The sequence below is a fragment of the Carettochelys insculpta genome, chromosome 1 (assembly GCF_033958435.1).
Source record: "Carettochelys insculpta isolate YL-2023 chromosome 1, ASM3395843v1, whole genome shotgun sequence".
In the NCBI taxonomy this organism is placed as follows: Eukaryota; Metazoa; Chordata; order Testudines; family Carettochelyidae; genus Carettochelys; species Carettochelys insculpta.
The window spans coordinates 16,420,927-16,440,295 of NC_134137.1; the positions used below are offsets into that span (position 1 = coordinate 16,420,927).

The following is a 19,369-nucleotide window of genomic DNA, read 5'->3' on the forward strand; positions in this document are numbered from 1 at the left end:
GGCTGCTACGTCCGCAGCTCCTCTGCCCCGGCCCCGGCCAGCGGCACGCGCCGGCCCGGCTGCGTGTGCAGCTGCAGCCCAGACCGCTGACGGCCACCACAGGAGTCAAGACGAGAGAAAGGCGGAGCCGCGCGCACCCCCCCCCAGCTGGCCCTTGTCTCTCGCGCGTTAGCCGCTAAGCCCCGCCCCCCGCGTCCGCCCCGCTCTGCTCTCTATGGTGTGGGCCCCTCTAGCCGGCCGAGCGGACTGTTGTCTGTGGTTGCGGAGGTGGGGGAAGGGCGGGACCGGGCGGCCAGCAGGGGTTTGGCCGCGGCGGGGCGCCGTTTCCCCGCTCTCCTCCCTCAGGGAGCCTTTTCCCCGCCTCCCGCGGCCGCGTGGGGGCGCTGCGGAGCCGCCTTCCTCGTCTCGCTGAGGCCTGGGGCTGGCTCAGTAGCCGCCGTCGCCGCCCGCCTTCCCTCCCGCGGGCCGGGACTCGCCGCTTCCTTCTCCTCCCAGAGCCGCTCGCGGAGCAGCGCCGCTGGAGATGGAGTGTGCGTGAGGGGGAGCCCCCCCCCGGGCCGCGGGAACCGATCCCTCCCCCCGCCGGGAGCCGCGCGCTGCGCTCCCCCCGCTCCGCATCCCGGCGCCGGCTCCTCCCCCTGCCGCGGGGCCGCGTCCCGCCGCCGAGCGGGGATTGATGCGGAGAGCGACGGCAGCGCCATGCAGCCCCCGCCGAGGAAGGTGGGAGCCGTAGGGATCGGCGGGGGCGTCGGGGGTATTGGCCGTAATGGGGTGTTTGGGGGGTGCTGGCACTGCCCTATAGCGGTGTGGGGGAGGCTCTCACTGGCCGTTAGCGGGGTGTGTGTTTGTGGCGGCGTGGTGGCACTGGGCATTAGCGGGGGGTGGGGGGATTGGTACTGGCTGTTAGTGGGCTGTGTGTTTGTGGGGGGTTGGCACTGGCCATTAGCGGGGTGTGGGGGGACTGGTACTGGCCGTTAGTGGGCTGTGTGTTTGTGGGGGGTTGGCACTGGGCGTTAGCGGGGTGTGGAGGGACTGGTACTGGCCGTTAGTGGGCTGTGTGTTTGTGGGGGGTTGGCACTGGTCATTAGCGGGGTGTGGGGGGACTGGTACTGGCCGTTAGTGGGCTGTGTGTTTGTGGGGGGTTGGCACTGGTCATTAGTGGGGGGTGGGGGGTGGCGGCACTGGCCATTAGCGGGGGGTGGGGGGATTGGTACTGGCCGTTAGTGGGCTGTGTGTTTGTGGGGGGTTGGCACTGGGTGTTAGCGGGGTGTGGGGGGATTGGTACTGGCTGTTAGCGGGGTGTGTGTGTGTGGTGGCACTTGCCGTTAGTGGAGTGTGTTTGTGGGGGGTTGGCACGGGCTGTTAGCGGGGTGTGTGTGTGTGGTGGGGTTGGTGGCAGTGGCCGTTAGTGGTGTATGTGTGTGGGGAGGGGGTTGACACTGGCTGTTAGTGGTGGGGAGGAGGGCTGGGGCAGTGACAGTGGCTGTTAGCGGAGTGTGTGCATGTTGGGGGGGATAGCACTGGCCATTAGTGGTGTGTGTGTTTGGGGAGGTAGCAGTAGCTGGTAGTGGTGTGGGGGAGGGTTGACACTGGCCAGTAGTGGTGTGTGTGGTGTGGGGAGGTGGCTGTTAGTGGGGTGTGCGTGTGGGGTTGGGTGGCATTGGCTGTAGCACGGTGTGTGGGGGGAGGTGGTGTCACCAGCCTTAGCCCTGGATGTGTGTGTTTGTGTGTGTGGAGGGGATGGTAGTGGTATTAGCCATGTGTGTGTCTGTCTGAGGTTGGCACTGGCTTTAGCGGGGGTACACATGAGTTTCTGGGGTTGGCACTGGGCATTTCAGGGTGTGTGTGTGTGTGTGTGTGTATGTATGGTGGGGGTTGCACTGGCTGCTGGCATGGGTGTGGGGATGGTGGCAATAGCTGTAGCAGGGTGGGCATGTGTGCAGCCCTGGCCACTGCGTGGGTGGGGTGCATGTGTCCAGGAGGGGAGGTGGCCTTGGCCACTGCATGGTTGGTGTGTGTGTGTTGGGGGTTGGCCCTGGCTATTCTGGAGGGTGTGTGTGTTTAGGGTGGCCCATGTCATACTGGAGGGTGTTTGTTGGCAGGATGGCTATAGTCAAGGTGTTGACTGGAGTGGGATTCAAGGACTGGGGTGCTGGCTTTGCTGGGGGCATTCTGGGCTGGGTGTATTTGGAATCAAGGTATACTGGGTGTGGGGTGACATTGGTGGCGTTGGCATGGGGTTGCACTGGCTTTATGGGGTGAGGGCATTAGCTGTACAGTGGGTATGTGCAATTGTAAGGGTTGGCATATTGGTATATGTGGTGTTGGTGTGGCAGTGCCAGAGGCTGTATTGGGGTGGAGGGCTGGAGGCTTGCATGTATTGGGAGCAATGTTCCCTCTCAAAATCCACAGATGAATGGAAAAGATTATTCATATGCAGCATATATTTTATGTGCACCGAGACATGCTCAGCACCAATAGAAACAAAGAAGCCTAGCTGTGGGCTAATCAGTTGTGTGGCATTTGAATCTCTCCTGAGTGGCTGCACAAGCACAAAACTGACAAGGAACCTTGGCTGGGAGTGAGGAATTGGGGATTGTTTATGTGTAGGGGCAGGTTGGGGTGTGTGGGGAATATGGGTTTATCTGTAAAGGAGGGTTAGGATAGGCCTTGGTTTGTATTGGGGTAGAGGTGTATTGAATAGGATCAAGAGCTTACTCATCTAGCCAGTAGTGTGGATGTGTATTGGAATACAGGGGATTTGGGATTGTCTGCACAGGAGTGAAGGAATGGCTAGGGTAGGGAATGGTCTCTACTGAGATACCAAGGTGGCAAGTTACAGGAGGTTGGATTGTGTAGCTGAGTGGTGTTGGAGGGGCACTTGTGTTTTGACCATTCTCCTGCTTATATTTGGGTTGGTGTGAGAGAGAGGAGCTGGAGTAATATATACCAGGATGGAAATGATTATTTACTATATATTCGTGTGGAGAGTTGGAGTTATGTACTTTGGAGTTGAAAGAGTTGTATTTTGAGGTAGAGAGTGAGGAGGTTGGTGTAAGGCATGGGGTAGACAACCTAAGGTAACTGTGTATGTAGAGAATGGTTTGTGGGTGTGTGGAAGGGAGTTAGTTGCATATAGGTGAGGGTTATTGGGAGGGGGCGATTGTGTTGTGTAAACAAAATGTTGCTGTTTGTCTGTCACTTGTCATTCTTTGAGCTTCCGGCTGTTCTGGGTATCTAGTTGCAGAGGGACTGTTCCGTCTCTCTGAGGGCCTAGCTTCTCTGCCTCTGTCATGAGGATATACTTTGCTTCTTTTGAAGAATTCTTGTTTCATTTCTTTTATATTATTTGTGTGCTTTATGCTTTGCTTCTTACATTTTTCACATGGAATTTTATTCACAGTGTCTAGGTTCATCATTGCATTGTTCAGAAAAAAACAAACAAAAAAAACCACCCTAATCTCTGTTCTGCTTGAGCAGAACATAGGGGCTGTATGTTTTGCTGTTTTGTAAGTCCCTATGTTGAGATGCTTGCCTCGCTGTAGTGCTGGAATTGAGGGTTGTTGTTGGGGGATTATTTTTGGTGCTGGGCTTGTGTGTGTGTGTTTGGAGGGGGGAGGAGGGACTGTTCAAGCAGATGAGATTTTGCCTTGAGAGAAAGGGGAGGTTTATGGCAGATCCTTTCATTCACCTCCTCTGTCTTTCGTTCTTCCCCTCCCCCAAGGCAGAAACTGTTATGTATTTCCTCGTTCATGCATGCATCATGTTTTTAGATGCATGGATGGTGTTTCTTTTTGTTGCTTTACAGATACAACTTAATAAATGAAAGTGTTAAATGCCAAGATCTCTTGTTTTAAAAAATCCATGTTTCTGTGGCCAAATTGGACCTTTTCTGGTGTTAATATTTATCACAACAATCCTCCCCACCCCCCTGCTGTGCTGAAACTATCACTCTGGTTCCTAGACTACTGAAATCTTACTGTCATAAGGTTCAAAATATGCAGAAGGTATATTATACTGGTAAATAAAAAACCACAACCTTTCTGAAGTCGTACTATTAAGGGGAGAGACTTTTGATCTGATATACTGCAAATCACATGACTGCGTTTAAAGGTAACTTGTTCATGAAATCATTGTAAGGAGTGTTTAATCAATGCACATTTCATGATTACATAAATTGTTTTTATTAAGCATTAATTCTGCAGCAGGTCACTTCTTCTCCCCAACTCCCTTATTTGTTTCAGGTTGAACCTCTTTTGTTGTAGGCAGATTTACGCTCAGAGGCTTGGAAGAAGATGTGTGCATTTGTTAACAGCAGGACACAGCTCTGAGGTGCTTGGTGTATGAAATGCAGACGTGATAGGGTTAGGTCTAAACAGTATATGGCAAAATCATTCTTTGGTTAAGGAGATCCATTGGATTATGTTAACCAACCAAAAAAGGTTTACTCATACAAAATATTAAAAATGTTTAATTTGTATATTTTAATGGACAGTTAAATGAAGGTGGTCAAATATTTCCCCCACCTCTGAAATGACAGGTAGACCCTACATAAAATGCGTGATCTGTCTTTTTTGTTTTGTAGGTGAAAGTTACACAAGAGCTAAAAAATATTCAAATTGAGCAGATGACAAAACTTCAGGCCAAGCATCAGGGAGAATGTGATCTACTTGAAGATATGAGGTAAGGTTACAAAAAATGCTACCAAATTCCTGTAAGATCTCCTTTTGGAAGAACATTTAGGTTACAAAACTCCAGGAACTGACAATGGAATTTCCTCTTGGATTTCCTGCTTTTAGACTGCAAAAGTTTTGACACAGCTGGAGATTATAACTAGGGATAACACAATGCAAATTGTTTTTTCTTCTCTTCAGAGGGGCAACTGTATAAACGTGTTGTGAAAAAAGCTAGAAAGCCTGTTTAATACTATTTTTCTTTGGAATAGATTCATAGTTCAAGTTATGTGATGTTCCTAGTGTTAAAAACATTTTAAAAATATTATGATGAAACTAATAATGATTTATAGCCATAGGAAGGTTTAAACTGCATTCACTACATAAATTTAATTTTTGTGCAGAAGTAAAAGTATATTTAATAATACGTCGAAAGAACTTCTGTTACATAACGTTGGCCATTGAACTCAATAGTAAATTCTGTTTCAGATGGTAATTTTATTATTTTTCTTTAATGTGAATGTGAATTTTCTTTAATGTGAATATAGAGAGAGAGAGAGATATGTTATGCGCAAAGCATCACTGGGGCCTAATGGGCACCTGGAATTATGTGGAGAATGAATCACTAACCCTGTTAAGAAACTGTCAAATTTTACATTGGCCATGCTGTGAAATATTCACATGCCATCAACACACCTATCGCTGTCCTTTTTGGCACCTTTTATACACTTAGAGAAGACTTTGAAATGGCCATGCTAATGGCCATTTCGAAGAATACTAATGAGGTGCTGAAATGTGTATTCAGTGTCTCATTAGCATGCCGCTGGTTGCGGCACTTCGAAATTGCTGCTTTTTGCTCCTGTGCGGCTTGTCCAGGTGAGGGTTCTTTTGAAAAGGATGCCCGTCTGGACATGCCATGCGGGAGCAAAAAGTGGCAATTTCGGAGTGCTGCAGCCGGTGGCATGCTAATGAGCTGATGAATTAGCATTTCAGCGCCTCATTAGTACTCTTCGAAATGGCCATTAGCATGCTTATTTCTAAGTTTTCGCTGAGCATAGACACAGCCAAAGTAACTGAAAATCCAGTAAGATTACTCCTCACTAGAGAGCAAATGAAGTTGCAGCTCAAAGATCTCTGCATCAGAGATGAGAATGCTGTGAAATTGATAGAGTTTGCCTCTGTTTCCTTATATTTCATGCCAGTCAATATTTTCAGATCTAGAAATGCATGCACTTTCCTTCTTTGTCTCAACCCCCTGTTTCTTTCCTGGTTAGTGAAACAAGCTGCTGTATGGGAAAGATCACCACATCTGTTATCTTACAAGTAGTGGCTATACCTTATTTGCAAAGTACATACTGGTTAATGAATAGTAGATTGGTATATGAGGAGTGTTTTCCTTTAGCTGGGAACTTATTTTTTTTATATTGGTACCTGAAATTTTAGTTCAGATTCTGTCAGTATTTCCTTTATACCCTCTTATTTTCAGGGGTTTATGGTTTAGGCATTTATGCTTATTTTCTACTCAAACATGGCATAAAAATTCTCATCTTTGGCTATAAAAAGTTGGAAGGATTAAAATGTTTTCTTGAGTTAGTTTTTAAAATATTAATGTAACAAATTAAGAATCTGAATTAAGAGTCTGCAAGCATTTGCGTGTGTAGATTTTCAGATTAAACATTCTTTAAACATACAGTGAGACGATCTATTATTTCAAGGATCTATTGGAATATCGAGATATGAACAAGGGACTTTTTGCTTAAACACCAAAATTGCTTTGGTTATAGAGCAAAGATCCTTATGCTTGCATCTAGGTGGCATAAAGAAGGAACTGAGTTTTTTGGGACTATGTGGTTCTTTTATAAAATCATCTCTGAACACTGGGTGCTCTGAGGTGGCTCCAACGAGCATTGATTTCCAGAAGAATCCTCAAGTATGGTAGTGCAGGAGTAGGGATCAGGCACATTCCCTCAAAGGAGAATGTAGTGGCAGAAGACATCTCAAAGAACACTAAACACTGCAGTTATGTAAAAGCTATTAAATGCAAACCAGAAAGCCACCTGTCTCCCAAAGCCTTAGTTCAGGATAGTTTGTAAATTCACAATTGCTTAATGCAAGCTTTCTCTATACCAGCACATGTAAAGTGCTCTGTTAGTGTTACTCACAGAGTGCAGCAGTTAAGCCCTCAGCTCTGTGGCATTTGGATGGGTGAAGTGTGGGCAGCTATGCTGCAGAGCACCTCTTTCTCTTCTTCCACTGAGACTTCTGGGATGGCGTGTTGGGGGTGGTGGTTGCAGGACATCATGGGTCCTATTCCAATGATCTGTGGTGCATTGCTTTGCATCCTAGCAATCCCTGTGGTTTCCATCTACACTTGGTGCCACCTTTCAGTGGATTTTGTGCTGCATACTTTGTCTCCTCAGTCTGCGGGAATGGATGCCGAGCTATTGAAGAAAATACTGTAGGTCTCACTAACACGTCATGAGCAGCAGTGGAGTTACTCCTTAAACTGCAAAATGATGATTAGGGGTGAGATATTATGTTTGCTAAGCATAGTAGTATGACTTGAAATTTTTTGTGGCATTCACAGAGGTGCTGACCACAATAAAATAAGTACAAAAGCATGCTGAAACAACCACTGAGTGATAGGCACATCATCATGCAAGTCTGGGGTGATGAGCAGTGGCTGCAGAGCTTTCAGCTGAGGAAGGTCACTTTTATAGGACTGTGATGAGTTGCAAGGGTGTGAGAATGAGAGCTGTCCTGCTGGTGGAGAAATGTATGGTTATTGTACTGTGGAAGCCGGCTACTCCAGACAGCAGCCCATCGGTCACCAGTCTGTTTGGAGTGGGACAGTTGACCATTGAACTCATGTTGTAGGAAGTGTGCAGGGTCATTGCATGTATCCTGCTTTTAATGTTTGTGATTTTGGGCAACATGCATGAAATTGTGGATGGTTTTGCCCAGACGGGCTTCCCTACTTGTGGACAGGAGAGAGATTGCATACACATTCCAGTTCTGGCACCTGATCACTTAGCCTCTGAGTACATTAATTGGAAAGGGTATTTCTCCATGGTTCTGCAGGCATATATGAATTACTGTGTGCATTTCATGGACATTAACCCAGGCTGGTCTGGAAAGATGCATGTCATACACAGCTTTTGGAACACTGCCTATTCAGTAAGCTGCAAGTGGGAACGTTTTACCTGGACCAGGAGATCACAGTAGGGGAAATCGAAATGCCCATTGTGATACTGGGAGACCCTGCCTACTCCATGCCATGGCTCATGAAGCCATATGCTAGGAACCTTGAAGAGCAGCAAGGAGTGGCTCAGCAACAGGCTGAGCAGATTCAGAATGACTGTGGAGGGTGCTTTTGGTGGCTTAAAAACCCAGTGACAATGTTTGTACAGGAAGCTCGATCTGGTTGATGAAAATATCCTAATATTTTGTTTATATATTTTAAATCCTCCATAATATTTGTGAAAGGAATGGTGAAAGATTCAATCAGGCTCAGCGACTGGAGGCAGAGCACGAACAGCCTGAAAGAAGGACTATTAGAGGAGCATAGTGCAGGGCCATAAGAATCAGGGAAGCCTCAAGGCAGCAATTTGATGCTGATAGTTAATATGGTTGCCGTGCATAGGAATTCAGTGGTTGCAATGCTAATAAGTGATAGTGATGAGTCCATATACGGCACTTAATACAAAAGTGCCTGTTTCTTTGCTAGGATGTGCTTGTTTGCTTCCATGTAATGGAATAAAGATCGCTTTAAAAACCCAAGAATTTTTTTTATTAACAGCAACAAATGTAGAGTAGTTGAGGCCCCGGTATGTTTACAGATTTCATGAGGAGCCATGGCAAGCGGTTGGACCAAATAGGGAATCTCTGGGTGGATGGAGCAGGCATGGTCACCTGGAAAGATGTGCTGAGAGCACTCCATGTAGTGCTGAGCAGGCGTGGAGTCGTGCCTGTCTGATGTGCCACGCAATGGGTGCCTGCAGTTCAGCAAGGCTAAGCTGCATGGATTGGGGATGAGACACTGGAATCAGACAAGAAAATGCAGAACATTGCATCCACTATTATGTGTTTGCACCAAATCTTGTGCTGAGTGGGGCAAGCAAGGTGTCTATTGAAAGCTGACGATTTGCTGATTCTGTCTGTGCTGCTTATATTCATATGTAAGTTTTGTATTTGAAGTTATGAGTGTTGACTATATATTCATATTTTACTTGTTTGCTTTTAGGAGATGGCAACAATATATTTCACCCAACTATTGTGAAGGAATTGCTAGTCAAGAGACTAGCAATACTTAACTGACAATGGACCTTTATAGGTTCCAGTCCACAGCTGCGGAAATCTGCTGTGAATGTACAGGCCAGCATGTAAGCACTGGCTATCCAAAAAGGACTGAATCATGAATGGATATATGTCCCCTCATCTTAAAAAAGATATACTGGCATTAGAAAAGGTTAAAAAAGGGCAACTAAAATGATTGGGGTTTGGAAAGGGTCCCACATGAAGAGAAATTTAAGAGTCTAGGACTCTTCATCTTAGACAAGAGTAGACTAAGGGGAATATTATAGTGGTATATAACATTAAGTGCTGTGGAAAAAGTGAACAAGGAAAAAGTATTTACTTGTTCTTATAATATCAAAACTAGAGGACACCAAATTAAATTAATGGGCAGCAGGTTTAAAACAGATACAAGGAAGTTCTTCACACAGTGCACAGTCAAGCTGCGGAACTCCCGTGCCAGAGGGGGCTGTGAAGGCTTGGACTATAATAAGGTTTTAAAAAGAGCTTGATAAATTCATGGAGGTTAGGTCTGTTAATGGCTGTTAGCCAGGATGGGTAAGGAATGGTGTCCCTAGCCTCTGTCAGAAGATGGAGGTGGATGGTGAGAGAGATTTCTTGTTTGATACCTGTTAAGCCCACTTCCTCTGGGGTACCTGGTATTGGCCCCTGTTGGCAGACAGGATACTGTGCTGGATGGACCTTTGGATTGACACAGTATGCTCTTTTAGTTAATACCTGGTGTATAAATTGACCTGGGAATGTGGCTGGTCCTTTGGGATCAGAAAAACTTGTTCAGATTTGCTAAGATTGGTTTTCATAACCTGTCATCTGTTTAAGGAGTGGTGCTAGTGGTGGCACAGCAGAAGCTGGAATATGTAAAGGGATTGCTTGTGTGACTTCTTACTAGCCAGTGTGGCAAATAGAAGTTCTCTGTGTGGTTGGTTGGTATGCCTTATAGTGGAGAACTTCTGGTCTTGGACTGTAACTGTGGGTGTGTCTTCACTAGGAACTAGCTGTGAAATTAGGCACTAAATAGAAGTAGCCAGCAGAGAGTCTACACACACTTTTTTTCCCCTTTTAAGTTAACTTCCAAGTAGGGAGCCCAACTTCGAAGTCCTTACTCCACTCCTGGGAATGGAGTAGTGCCCTACTTTGAAGCAGGGTGTGTGTAGATGGTCTACTTTAAAGTTGTTTACTTTTGAAGTAAGCAACTTTGCAGTTATTTTTGTAGCGTAGTGTATTTTTGTAGTTCCCCTGTGTTTTAAGCCCTTTACTTCGATTTGACCTAAGTGGTGCCCTCAGAAATCTTACTGTATTACACTGATATCTGGCCTCCCTGCCAGGTGCAGGAATGGCAGCACGGAAGAAAACGGATTCAAAACGAGATCCATCAGCTACGAAAGGTGTTAAACAGGAGGATGAACCACCCAGAGACAAAAACTGTGCCTTAGTTTAGCAGATTTTTGTGGGCTGATCAGCAGGTTCTGGTTTAGGCAGCCATCTTCCCCTGCTGGATCCACCCAGTCCATACACGTTTGTTTAGAATGTTTTAAAATCTTTTAGGCAGGAACTCGCACTTAAAATATTCAACTGTTGTGGAGAAAGTCCCCTTGACCTCACCTCCTCTGTCCACCATTTCACATTGCCTTTACGACCTCACTTCTATTTTATTAACTATGGGAATGTTTGTTGGTAATTATCATTTTCAATGCACACGCTCCACCCCCAAGGAAAAAACATTTCCATCCATAACAACTGAAATTTACTAAAAGGCAAAGGAAGAAAAAAATGCAGTTTTAGAACTTGGGCTATAAAGATATTTTTCTATATTTTGACATGAGATATTGACTATTTGTATTTTAACCATTAGAAAGCTTTAACTTTGAGTTTAAACATTTACTATCATAAACAGTCTGACTCCATCTCATAGGCTGCATCTACAGTATATTCCTCTTTCAAAAAGGGAATGCAAATGAGCGAGATCAAAAACGCAAATGAAGCACCGATTTACAAATGCTGTGTTTTGTTTGCATAATCTCCTTTATTTTCAAAGGAACCCTGTCTACATGACTGTGTTTTGCTTTTGAAAAAGTCTCTTCCGAAATGCTGTCACGTGAGATTATGCAAGTGAAGCACAAGATTTGTAAATCAATGCTTCATTTGCATTTTCTGTCCTCCTCATTTGCATTCCCCTTTCGAAAGGGGAAAGTAGTGTAGACGTAGTCATACAGTCAAGGAAAATACAACCTAGATGGCTGCATAAAGGTGAATGCGTAATTGGCTGGATAACCATTCCCAGAGTAGGTATTAATGATTCAGTCTGCAAGGGCATAACAGGTGGTGTTCGGCAGGGATCAGTTTTGTTCAATATCTTCACCAACTATTAAGATAATGCCATAGAAAGTACACTTGTAAAGTTTGTAGATGACACCAAGCTGGGAAGGGTTGCAAATGGGTTGGATGATAGGATTATAATTAAAAAATTATCTGAACAAATTGGAGAAACAATCTCTGGTTAATAGGATGAAATTCAATAAGGACATAGGCAAATTACTCCACTTAGGAAAGAACAATCAGTTGTACAAATACAAAATGGGAAATGACTGACTAGAAAGGAGCACTGCAGAAACAGATCTAAGGGTCATAATGAGCCATAAGCTAAATATGAGACAGTGTGATTCTTATTTAGTGTGAACAGTGTGAAAAAAGGAAATGTTCTGTGATGTAGTAATTGGATTACTGTCAGCAAGGCATAAGAAGTAATTCTTCCACTCTACTCTGCACTGACTAGCCCTCAACTAGAGTGTGTGTCCAGTTTTGGATGCCACATGTCAGGAAAGATGTGGAAAAATTGGAGAAGATTCAGAGAAAAGCAACAAAAATTATTAATGGTCTACACAACTTGACCTTTGGGAGATGATTGAAAGAATTGTTTGTTTAGTATGGAACAGAAAAAACTGAAAGGGACATAACAGCTTTCAAGTACCTAAAGGTTTTGCAAGGAGAATGGAGAAAAATTATTCTACTTAACATCTGATGATAAGAAGCAAGGGGCTCAAATTGCAACAAGGGAGGTTTAGGTTGGACATTTGGAAAAATTTACTGTCATGGTGGTTAAGCACTAGCAGTGATTTCTGAAAGGAGGAAGCTGCATACCAAATTTGGCAGTTCTAGTTCTTACCATTCAGGAGGAGTTCTTGAGCAAATGTCTGTCTGTCTGTTCATGAGCACATTTCTGAAGTGTGTGTGTCATATGGAGAGAGACAGAGAGGTATAGTACATTGTTTCCTTGAATTTAATGTTGTTGATTTCAGATCAGTTCTCCAATTTGGCAAGGTTGTTTGCAGTTCTATTCTTGCCCTCTAACATGTTTGCAGTCTGTCCCAGATTGGTGTCCTCTGCAAAATGTATAAGCTTACTCTCCATTTTCAGTCGTGAATGAAAAAGTTAGGAGTACTGGACCAAGGACAGATGCCTGCAAGACTCTTCTAGTTAGATATCCCCACTTTGATAGCAAATAATACTTAACTGTTCTTTGAGTATGTTCTTTCAACTGGTTTTGCACCTACCTTATAGTAGTAATTTGCAAATGAGAATTCCCAGAAACGTGCTCAAGTACTGCACTGTCTTTCTGTCCTTATTTCTGTTCTTAATTTTCCCCTTACTTATTTACCCTAGCCTACCACTCTTTACTTCATATCCCCTTTCAGTCTACTCACCACTTCTTCCTAATCCACTGTGTTCTCCTTTTTTGCCTCGGAGTACATTCCGTGTTCCTCCAAAATCCATTCTGTAGTTCATCACACATGCTCTCCATACTGAAAATCCATTCTCCACTGTTAAGTTCTTCATGATGAAGTTCTGTCAGCATTTCATTTGTGCTCTCTTCCCCAAGTTCATCAAACCTTGATCCTGCATTTTTCTGCATCAGTCCAGTTCTGGTCTCCCACGTTCCAGGTCACTATTCTTAGAAGTCTGCTCCCCTCCCAAGGTTTACTTCAACCAGCTGGTGTCACTAAGGTTGCAAGTTACATTAGGATTTTTAAAGTGTTAGCAGCCACCTTTATCCTGTGGAGACAAGGCTTTTATGTCTGTTTGCTTGACCCTTCCTGGCCAGGTGGCTCCTCTTTTGAGCCTTCCTTGCCCTCTTCAGCTCTGTTCTTCAGTGCAGCATCTGCTACTCCTGTTCCTGTCTCAGCTCTTCAATGGGCCTTCTTCCGTTTGTGCTCCCCTGAGATGCACAACAGGGGAGCAGTTGGAGTAAAGGCTGGTAGCCTTCCTCCTGGAGGGGAAGAGAAGAATTTTTAAAGGGAAAAGGGAAAGATTCTTTGGCGCAGAGAGGAAGAGGAGGAGGATGATATGGGAGGTGGGGGTAGAAGGCTCTGTTGGGGAGGGGGAACACAAAGAGAAGTGGATATTGTTGTTAATCACGTTTATTCTGCTAGCACCTAAAGACCAACCAGAAATGGGGTCCCATCATGCTGGGCTGGAGTCCCTCTGCCCATGGGACACCAGGAACTAGGGCTGCTGGAGTGCCCCTCTTCATAGTGTGCTGGGGACCAAGGCTGCTCCATCTGCACTGGAGTGCTCCCCACGTGTGGCAGCACTGTGGGAAGGGAACTGGGCCAGAACAGCTCCGGTTGCATATCACCTTTTACTGTGAATACATTTAACGCTTTACAGTGAACTCAGCTACATTTCTGGAATCTCATGTTTTGTTGGTAGCTGTATGTTAAGGATTTTGGCAACTGGGGCTGAAAGTCAAACTTAGCAAAATACAAACAAAACACAAATTGCAGCTTCCAAACATTTTAAATATAGAGTATCTAATACAGCAGTTAACTCAGATTATATAATATATTCAGATGTGAGGAAAATGTAATCATAGTATAACATACTATGTTGCAAAACAGAAGCTGAGAAAAATACAGTTCTTGAAAAACTGGAAGGGGGCTAAACCTTCTGAACAGAAGTAAGTTCTCTGGGGGACACACTCGAGGCATCATGATGGTGACAAGTCCGATGTCTTCTAGTTCCCAGCTGTTGGAAAAATAGATGGTATTGGGGTTCCTGAATCCTGGATGAGTCTCCATCTTTTGCTTTGGTCTCTGCCTTTTAGGAGTTGATACATTCTTGCAATGAGTCCTGGAAGAAGCAGTTCTTTACTTCTGCATGCTGCTCATTGCTCCCCAAAGCCTCTTGGCTACGGGTTGTATTTACTGCTCTGCTGCTCCTCAAAAGTCCTGGGTGCTCCAACAGGGAGCCAGTACCTCCATTAATGTATTCCATCTGAAGGGTTGTCCTCTAGTGAATAGCTTTGTTGCTTGCCTCTGCTCCTCCTGGTTTTCCTGGTAGCAGCAGCAGCAGCAAAGTGAAATCGACAAGGTTCGTGTTAACTTCACCTGGACCATAGGTTCCAAACACTATCAGTTTTCAATGTCTTGCTGCTTGGGGAAGTGAGCAGCCACAGAGAACTGGAGCTCACTGACTACAGACTTGGGAAAATAATGTTGCTTCGTTTTGCTTTTAGCTCATCATGAGGTGAGAAGAGTTATCTTTCTCTTGGATTCTTTAGCTGTTGATAGCATTTTTTTCCACACAAGAGAAATTGTTTTTCACTAATGATGACTATGTATTGATACTTTTCAAGCCCTGCCTGCTTAAAATCATTAATAGATGCAGCATTGTTCATTTGATGTTCGAACATGAAAACACACATTCCCCAGAACCTTTCTTGGAAGGCAGTATTATTGCTTCTGAATATTCTTCTGCCTAAAGTGCTGCAGCATAGGTTATCCAAAATTAGGCTATCATTTAGTAACATACATTCTTGAAAGAATTAAAGCCTGGTGATGTTTGCAGTGGAACTGTTTGAAGGAGGGCTGGAATACACTGAAATAATTAATTTTGCCTACAAGGCATGGAAATCTAGGTTTGCAGTGTGCAGGAAAAAAGGCTTTAATATAAACATAGCAACAGTGTAGTTATTCAAGCCAGTCTTGGCACAGTGAAATGAACCACAGTTCTTTTAAAATTCTTGTTCTAACCTAGTCTAAAGCAGTAATGGATTTCCTGCTTTAATACTGGTGGGTATCTTTATAACTGTGACTAACTGACAATTTTAGTTAATTCTGGAATTTTTTTTTGTGATTCAGAGTGGAAAAAATAGTAAAATATATTTACAGGAGAGGAAAATCAAATGTATTCTTCTATTTGGACATTAACTTTGGGTTTTATTACGAAAGCTTTGTTTAAATTTAAGTCTAGTACACAATGTGAATGTGACTAGACCTAACTTAAGGAAATTTTATGTCCTGAACAGTTTGCATGAAAGCTCAATATTTTTCATTAGTAGTTAGTGAACAAGACACTTCCAGTCTGGTGTTTTGTTGAGCAATGATTGAAAAACAGATGATGTTTTGCTGTTGACTATGTTTTCAGCCTTGGCTAGAAAACTTGACTTTTACTTTTTTAAACAACAGATGTTGTCCGTTCCCTCAGTATAGATTCTCTTTGGGGCTTAATCTCTGTAGGAGCTTCAGTTGTTTTGTTTTTTCTCAAATTTATTTTATTAGCTTCCTGGAGCTCTGACTTAATTTTGTTCTGATGTTCATCCAGTGCAGTTGTGCAGAGCCTTCACTGTTAGAGTATCTACAGTCATAATGTGCGGTGCCGTTAGCTGAGCATATTTGTTTATTTTAATGTGTAAAAGCTGCTTTGAACCATTTAATATTATTTGAGTGCCAGTGATAGGAATTAGGATACATAGTACAAATAAGAACACAGTGCAGAGAAGTGTTGTTCCCTTTTAAAGGACTTAAAGGGCTTGATCCTGTAAGATGTAAGCACTTATTCAAAGTACTGAATATCCTCAAATTTCATTGGGAGCTGAAAGTGTATGGCATCTTTCCTTTTTGCTGCCCTCATTACGGGCTCAATTTTGAAGTGCACAGTTGTTTATTAAGGGCATGAAAGAAGGCTGGTTTGATTTCCTATTTTGGTATAGATCCTTGTTTTTTTCCCATATTTTTGCACCCTAGGTTGGCAGTGCCATCAGCTCTTTGTACTTTGTCTACACTAAGGAAATTTTTTAAGCAATTCCGACTGTTGCTTTGGAAACTTAATGTATGGGTCTATCTTGTTCAGAGCAAGTCTAATTGACATGGTGCTGAAAAATGGCCTTGGAGTTGGAGAGCTGTCAACACTAAAAACAGTGGGATTTTTTGGTATAAATTCTCCAGTGTGGATAATGTTACAGTGTTAAAGAGGAAATAGACTTTTCTGCACCAGGAGGTTTACCTGTAAAATCTGTCAGTAACCAGAGTATCTGAAGAGTTGTTGAAAATAAGCTATCTGTGTAGACAGGACCAGTATGTGTTCTGTAACGTTACATGAAATTTGGGCAGATTTTAGGTTGATGTAGGGTAATGCAGACCCTTGATGGTGCAGTGTGTTGCTATGCTAGCCTTTCTTCTAATGTTTGGACTCCTGGCTTGGATTCAAGTCCAACTTTGGAGTCAAAAGAGAAAATGCACTTGTCGTTGTCTCCAGTCAGGACTTGAAAAATCCCCATGCCTACTCAACACTAATGAATAGGAAGCTTGTCCTGATGAATGAGGGGACCTACATCAAATTCTGCGGAATGTATGGCTTCTTTTGTTGGGGAGGGGAGAGAATTCTGGCTTTCTCTGGGAGAAACTTCTGAATATAAACCGATGTTAGGCTGTTTTCTTGAGCCAGAAGGCAACCTTCAGTGCCGCCTCTACTGCTCTTTCTTTTCCCACTTGGCCATGGAAGTGAATTCTGGTCAGTGTCTCTGTTGCTGTTCCTGATGGACCCTTCACTCACATTCTCTTGGGACTTGTGGGTTTAGTCCTCTGACTGGTAGATGTCTGATACATTCATACATCGGTGGTTTTTGTTTGTTTGTTTGGTTTTTTTTTAATTTCTGTGTCTAGTGCATAAGTGAGTCCAATTTTCCATAGCTTGTCCTCTTCTGGTTATTCTTGGTCACATGAAGAATGTGAAAGTGACTTTGGATTCATATTTATATTGTGAAATAAGTGATAAATGAACTGTAAAACATAATGCTCAGCTCTCCACCCTTGTGTGGGGCTAAGGTATTCTGGCTACATAGCTAAATTTGTTCCAGATATTCTTTGACAATGAATGTCTACATTATGGTAGCTCTTAAAAGGGCTGAGTAGTTTAACCTGTCAATGTGGGTTTTAAAAGTTTAGTACAGAATGACAAAACTGAAAATTAGCAATGTTTTTATTAATTTAAAAATAGGAAAAAGGAAATATTTACTGCAGTAATTATAAACCAAATTTTATATATTGACTAGTAGATTTACCCAGTGTTGCTCAAGTCCTGAATTAATTTTAATTTTTGGAAAACAAAAGGAAATATACATGCTTTATTTAAGTGACTGTATTTTTTAAATACTTTTTTTATTAATTTTTATTTTGGATTTCTTAAGAAAAGAATTGTTAAAATTTGCCCATTTTAATTTTTGTAGTAAATTTTTTTAAATTGGAATTCCATCTAGAAAATGCTTATCATTCACTCAGGACAAGTCTGCACTACAAAAGAAATTTGACCTAAGGTGTGGAACTCTAGCTACGAGAATTGCATAGTTGGAGTCAACATACCTTAAGTCAAACTTCTGGCATGGCTCCACTACAGGAAGTTAATGGGAGAAACTCTCCTGTCCACTTCCGTAACTCCTGGCAAGAGCAAGGAGTACCATGGTCAACGGGAAGCACCCTCACAATTTGATTTAGCATGTCCCTACTCAGAATGTCAATCTTCAGGTAATTATAGAGGTGCCCTGTGTTTTAACAAGGAAGGGTATAATCAGTTTGGTTTCCAATAACATTCTCTTCTAGTTTGAAACTGCAAGCATTGATTTAGCTGTGCCAAAACAGAACTTTGCTCCAAATTTCTGCATTTTATGTCTGTTTCATAAGGTTTGTTGAAAAGCAATTCTAATCCATGTTCATCCTATTTTTCTGGCTCTCCTTAGTTCAGACTTAGTTATGTCTGTTTTGAGGATTGTACTTGATTTGGTGATCTTGTCTCTTTTCTCTTTGGTTTTATGAGAAGCAATCCCATTTCAGGCAATCCTGGCACAACCAAACCCTTTTGTCTCTTTAAGTAAGATAAGGTAAGAAGAAGCTGTGTACCAAATTTGGTGGCCCTAGCTCTTACTTTTTGTGAGGAGCTCTTGATCAAACAGACAGACGCTATCTAAAATATATAATACATTAGTGCATAAGAAACTAGAAAGTGAAACTGATTAAAAAGCCCAGTCTGTTCCTGTACATGCTGATTGACTGGTGAAAACTAGACATACAGTAAACTCTTTCCTATCTGGCAACCCCAGGACTGGGAGGTTGCTGGATATGAAAATATGCCAGTTAATAGAGAGCAGTTGGGGAGGCACAGACAGCTGGGGAGAGAGAGAGAGAGAGAGAGACACGGGATCCCCAGCTGGGGCCAGGGTAATGCCAGCAACACCAGAGTCAGGAAGCTGGCTGGGGGCAGGGAAGATCCGACAGCTCTGAGGCTGGGAAGCTGGCTTGGGCCGGGAAGCCGGCTGTGGCCGTAGGAATGCACCAGGCGCTCCAGGACTGGAAGAACTCATTGGGGCTGGAGGAACGCACTGGAGCTGGGAAACTCCAGCAGCTCCAGCCTTGGGGATCTGTCTGGGACTGAGGGAACCCCATCAGTGATGGGGCCAGGGGAATTCTGGCAGCCCTGGGGCTGGAAGTTACTTCCGAGCTGTGGCATGTTTGTGCCGGTTATCTAAGAATTCTGGTTGATTGAATACCAGATAAAAGAAAGTTTACAGTACTTTCTTAAAAGTTGGCTTTTTTAAAAACGTTTTTCTAATTTTAGTGCTGTTAAGATGTTGCTAGCAACCTATGTCAGGATCTTTTAAAATCTTTTATCCTGATTATTCCTCCTTTTTGGTACAGCTGAGAATAAATCCAGGGTCCAGTCTCCACATCACCCGCAAGAGTTGTTCACACAAAGTCTCTATCCTCCTTCAGTCTTTGCAGCAAGCATCCTTTTAATGTGGAGGAAGAAAGACGTTAGAGTCTAATTTTATGACAATAGTTTAGCCATGCAGAAGTCTGAGGAAAATTTATGGTGGCAGAGCCATTATATATAGCTCATTTCCAGCTCAAATGCCAGAAGCAAGTCATTCAAAGACGTGAATAAAATGTTTTTGCACTTGGGAGCATGTTTAAATACATATAATACCAAACATAAATTTGTTGCTTATTAGGTCTGGCATACTCTTTGTGCATACCAAATATAAAAATTTCCACTTGAGAGTAGCATATAAGCTTTGAAACATGGATGCGGGGATAGGGACCAGAAAGCTGTGA

General features: G+C 43.4%; 1 protein-coding gene across 4 annotated transcripts in view; it reads left to right on the top strand.

Annotated features, from left to right (window-relative positions):
* Positions 1-430: 430 nt before the first annotated feature.
* Positions 431-19,369, top strand: part of FCHSD2 (FCH and double SH3 domains 2) — a 316,194-nt gene continuing 297,255 nt past the window's right edge. For all 4 annotated transcript variants that reach the window (XM_074980103.1, XM_074980193.1, XM_074980270.1 and 1 more), the window contains exons 1-2: positions 431-720; positions 4,586-4,683. In XM_074980103.1, coding sequence (XP_074836204.1) covers positions 700-720; positions 4,586-4,683 — 119 coding nt within the window. In that variant the 5' untranslated portion in view covers positions 431-699. The remainder of the gene's footprint in view (positions 721-4,585; positions 4,684-19,369) is intronic.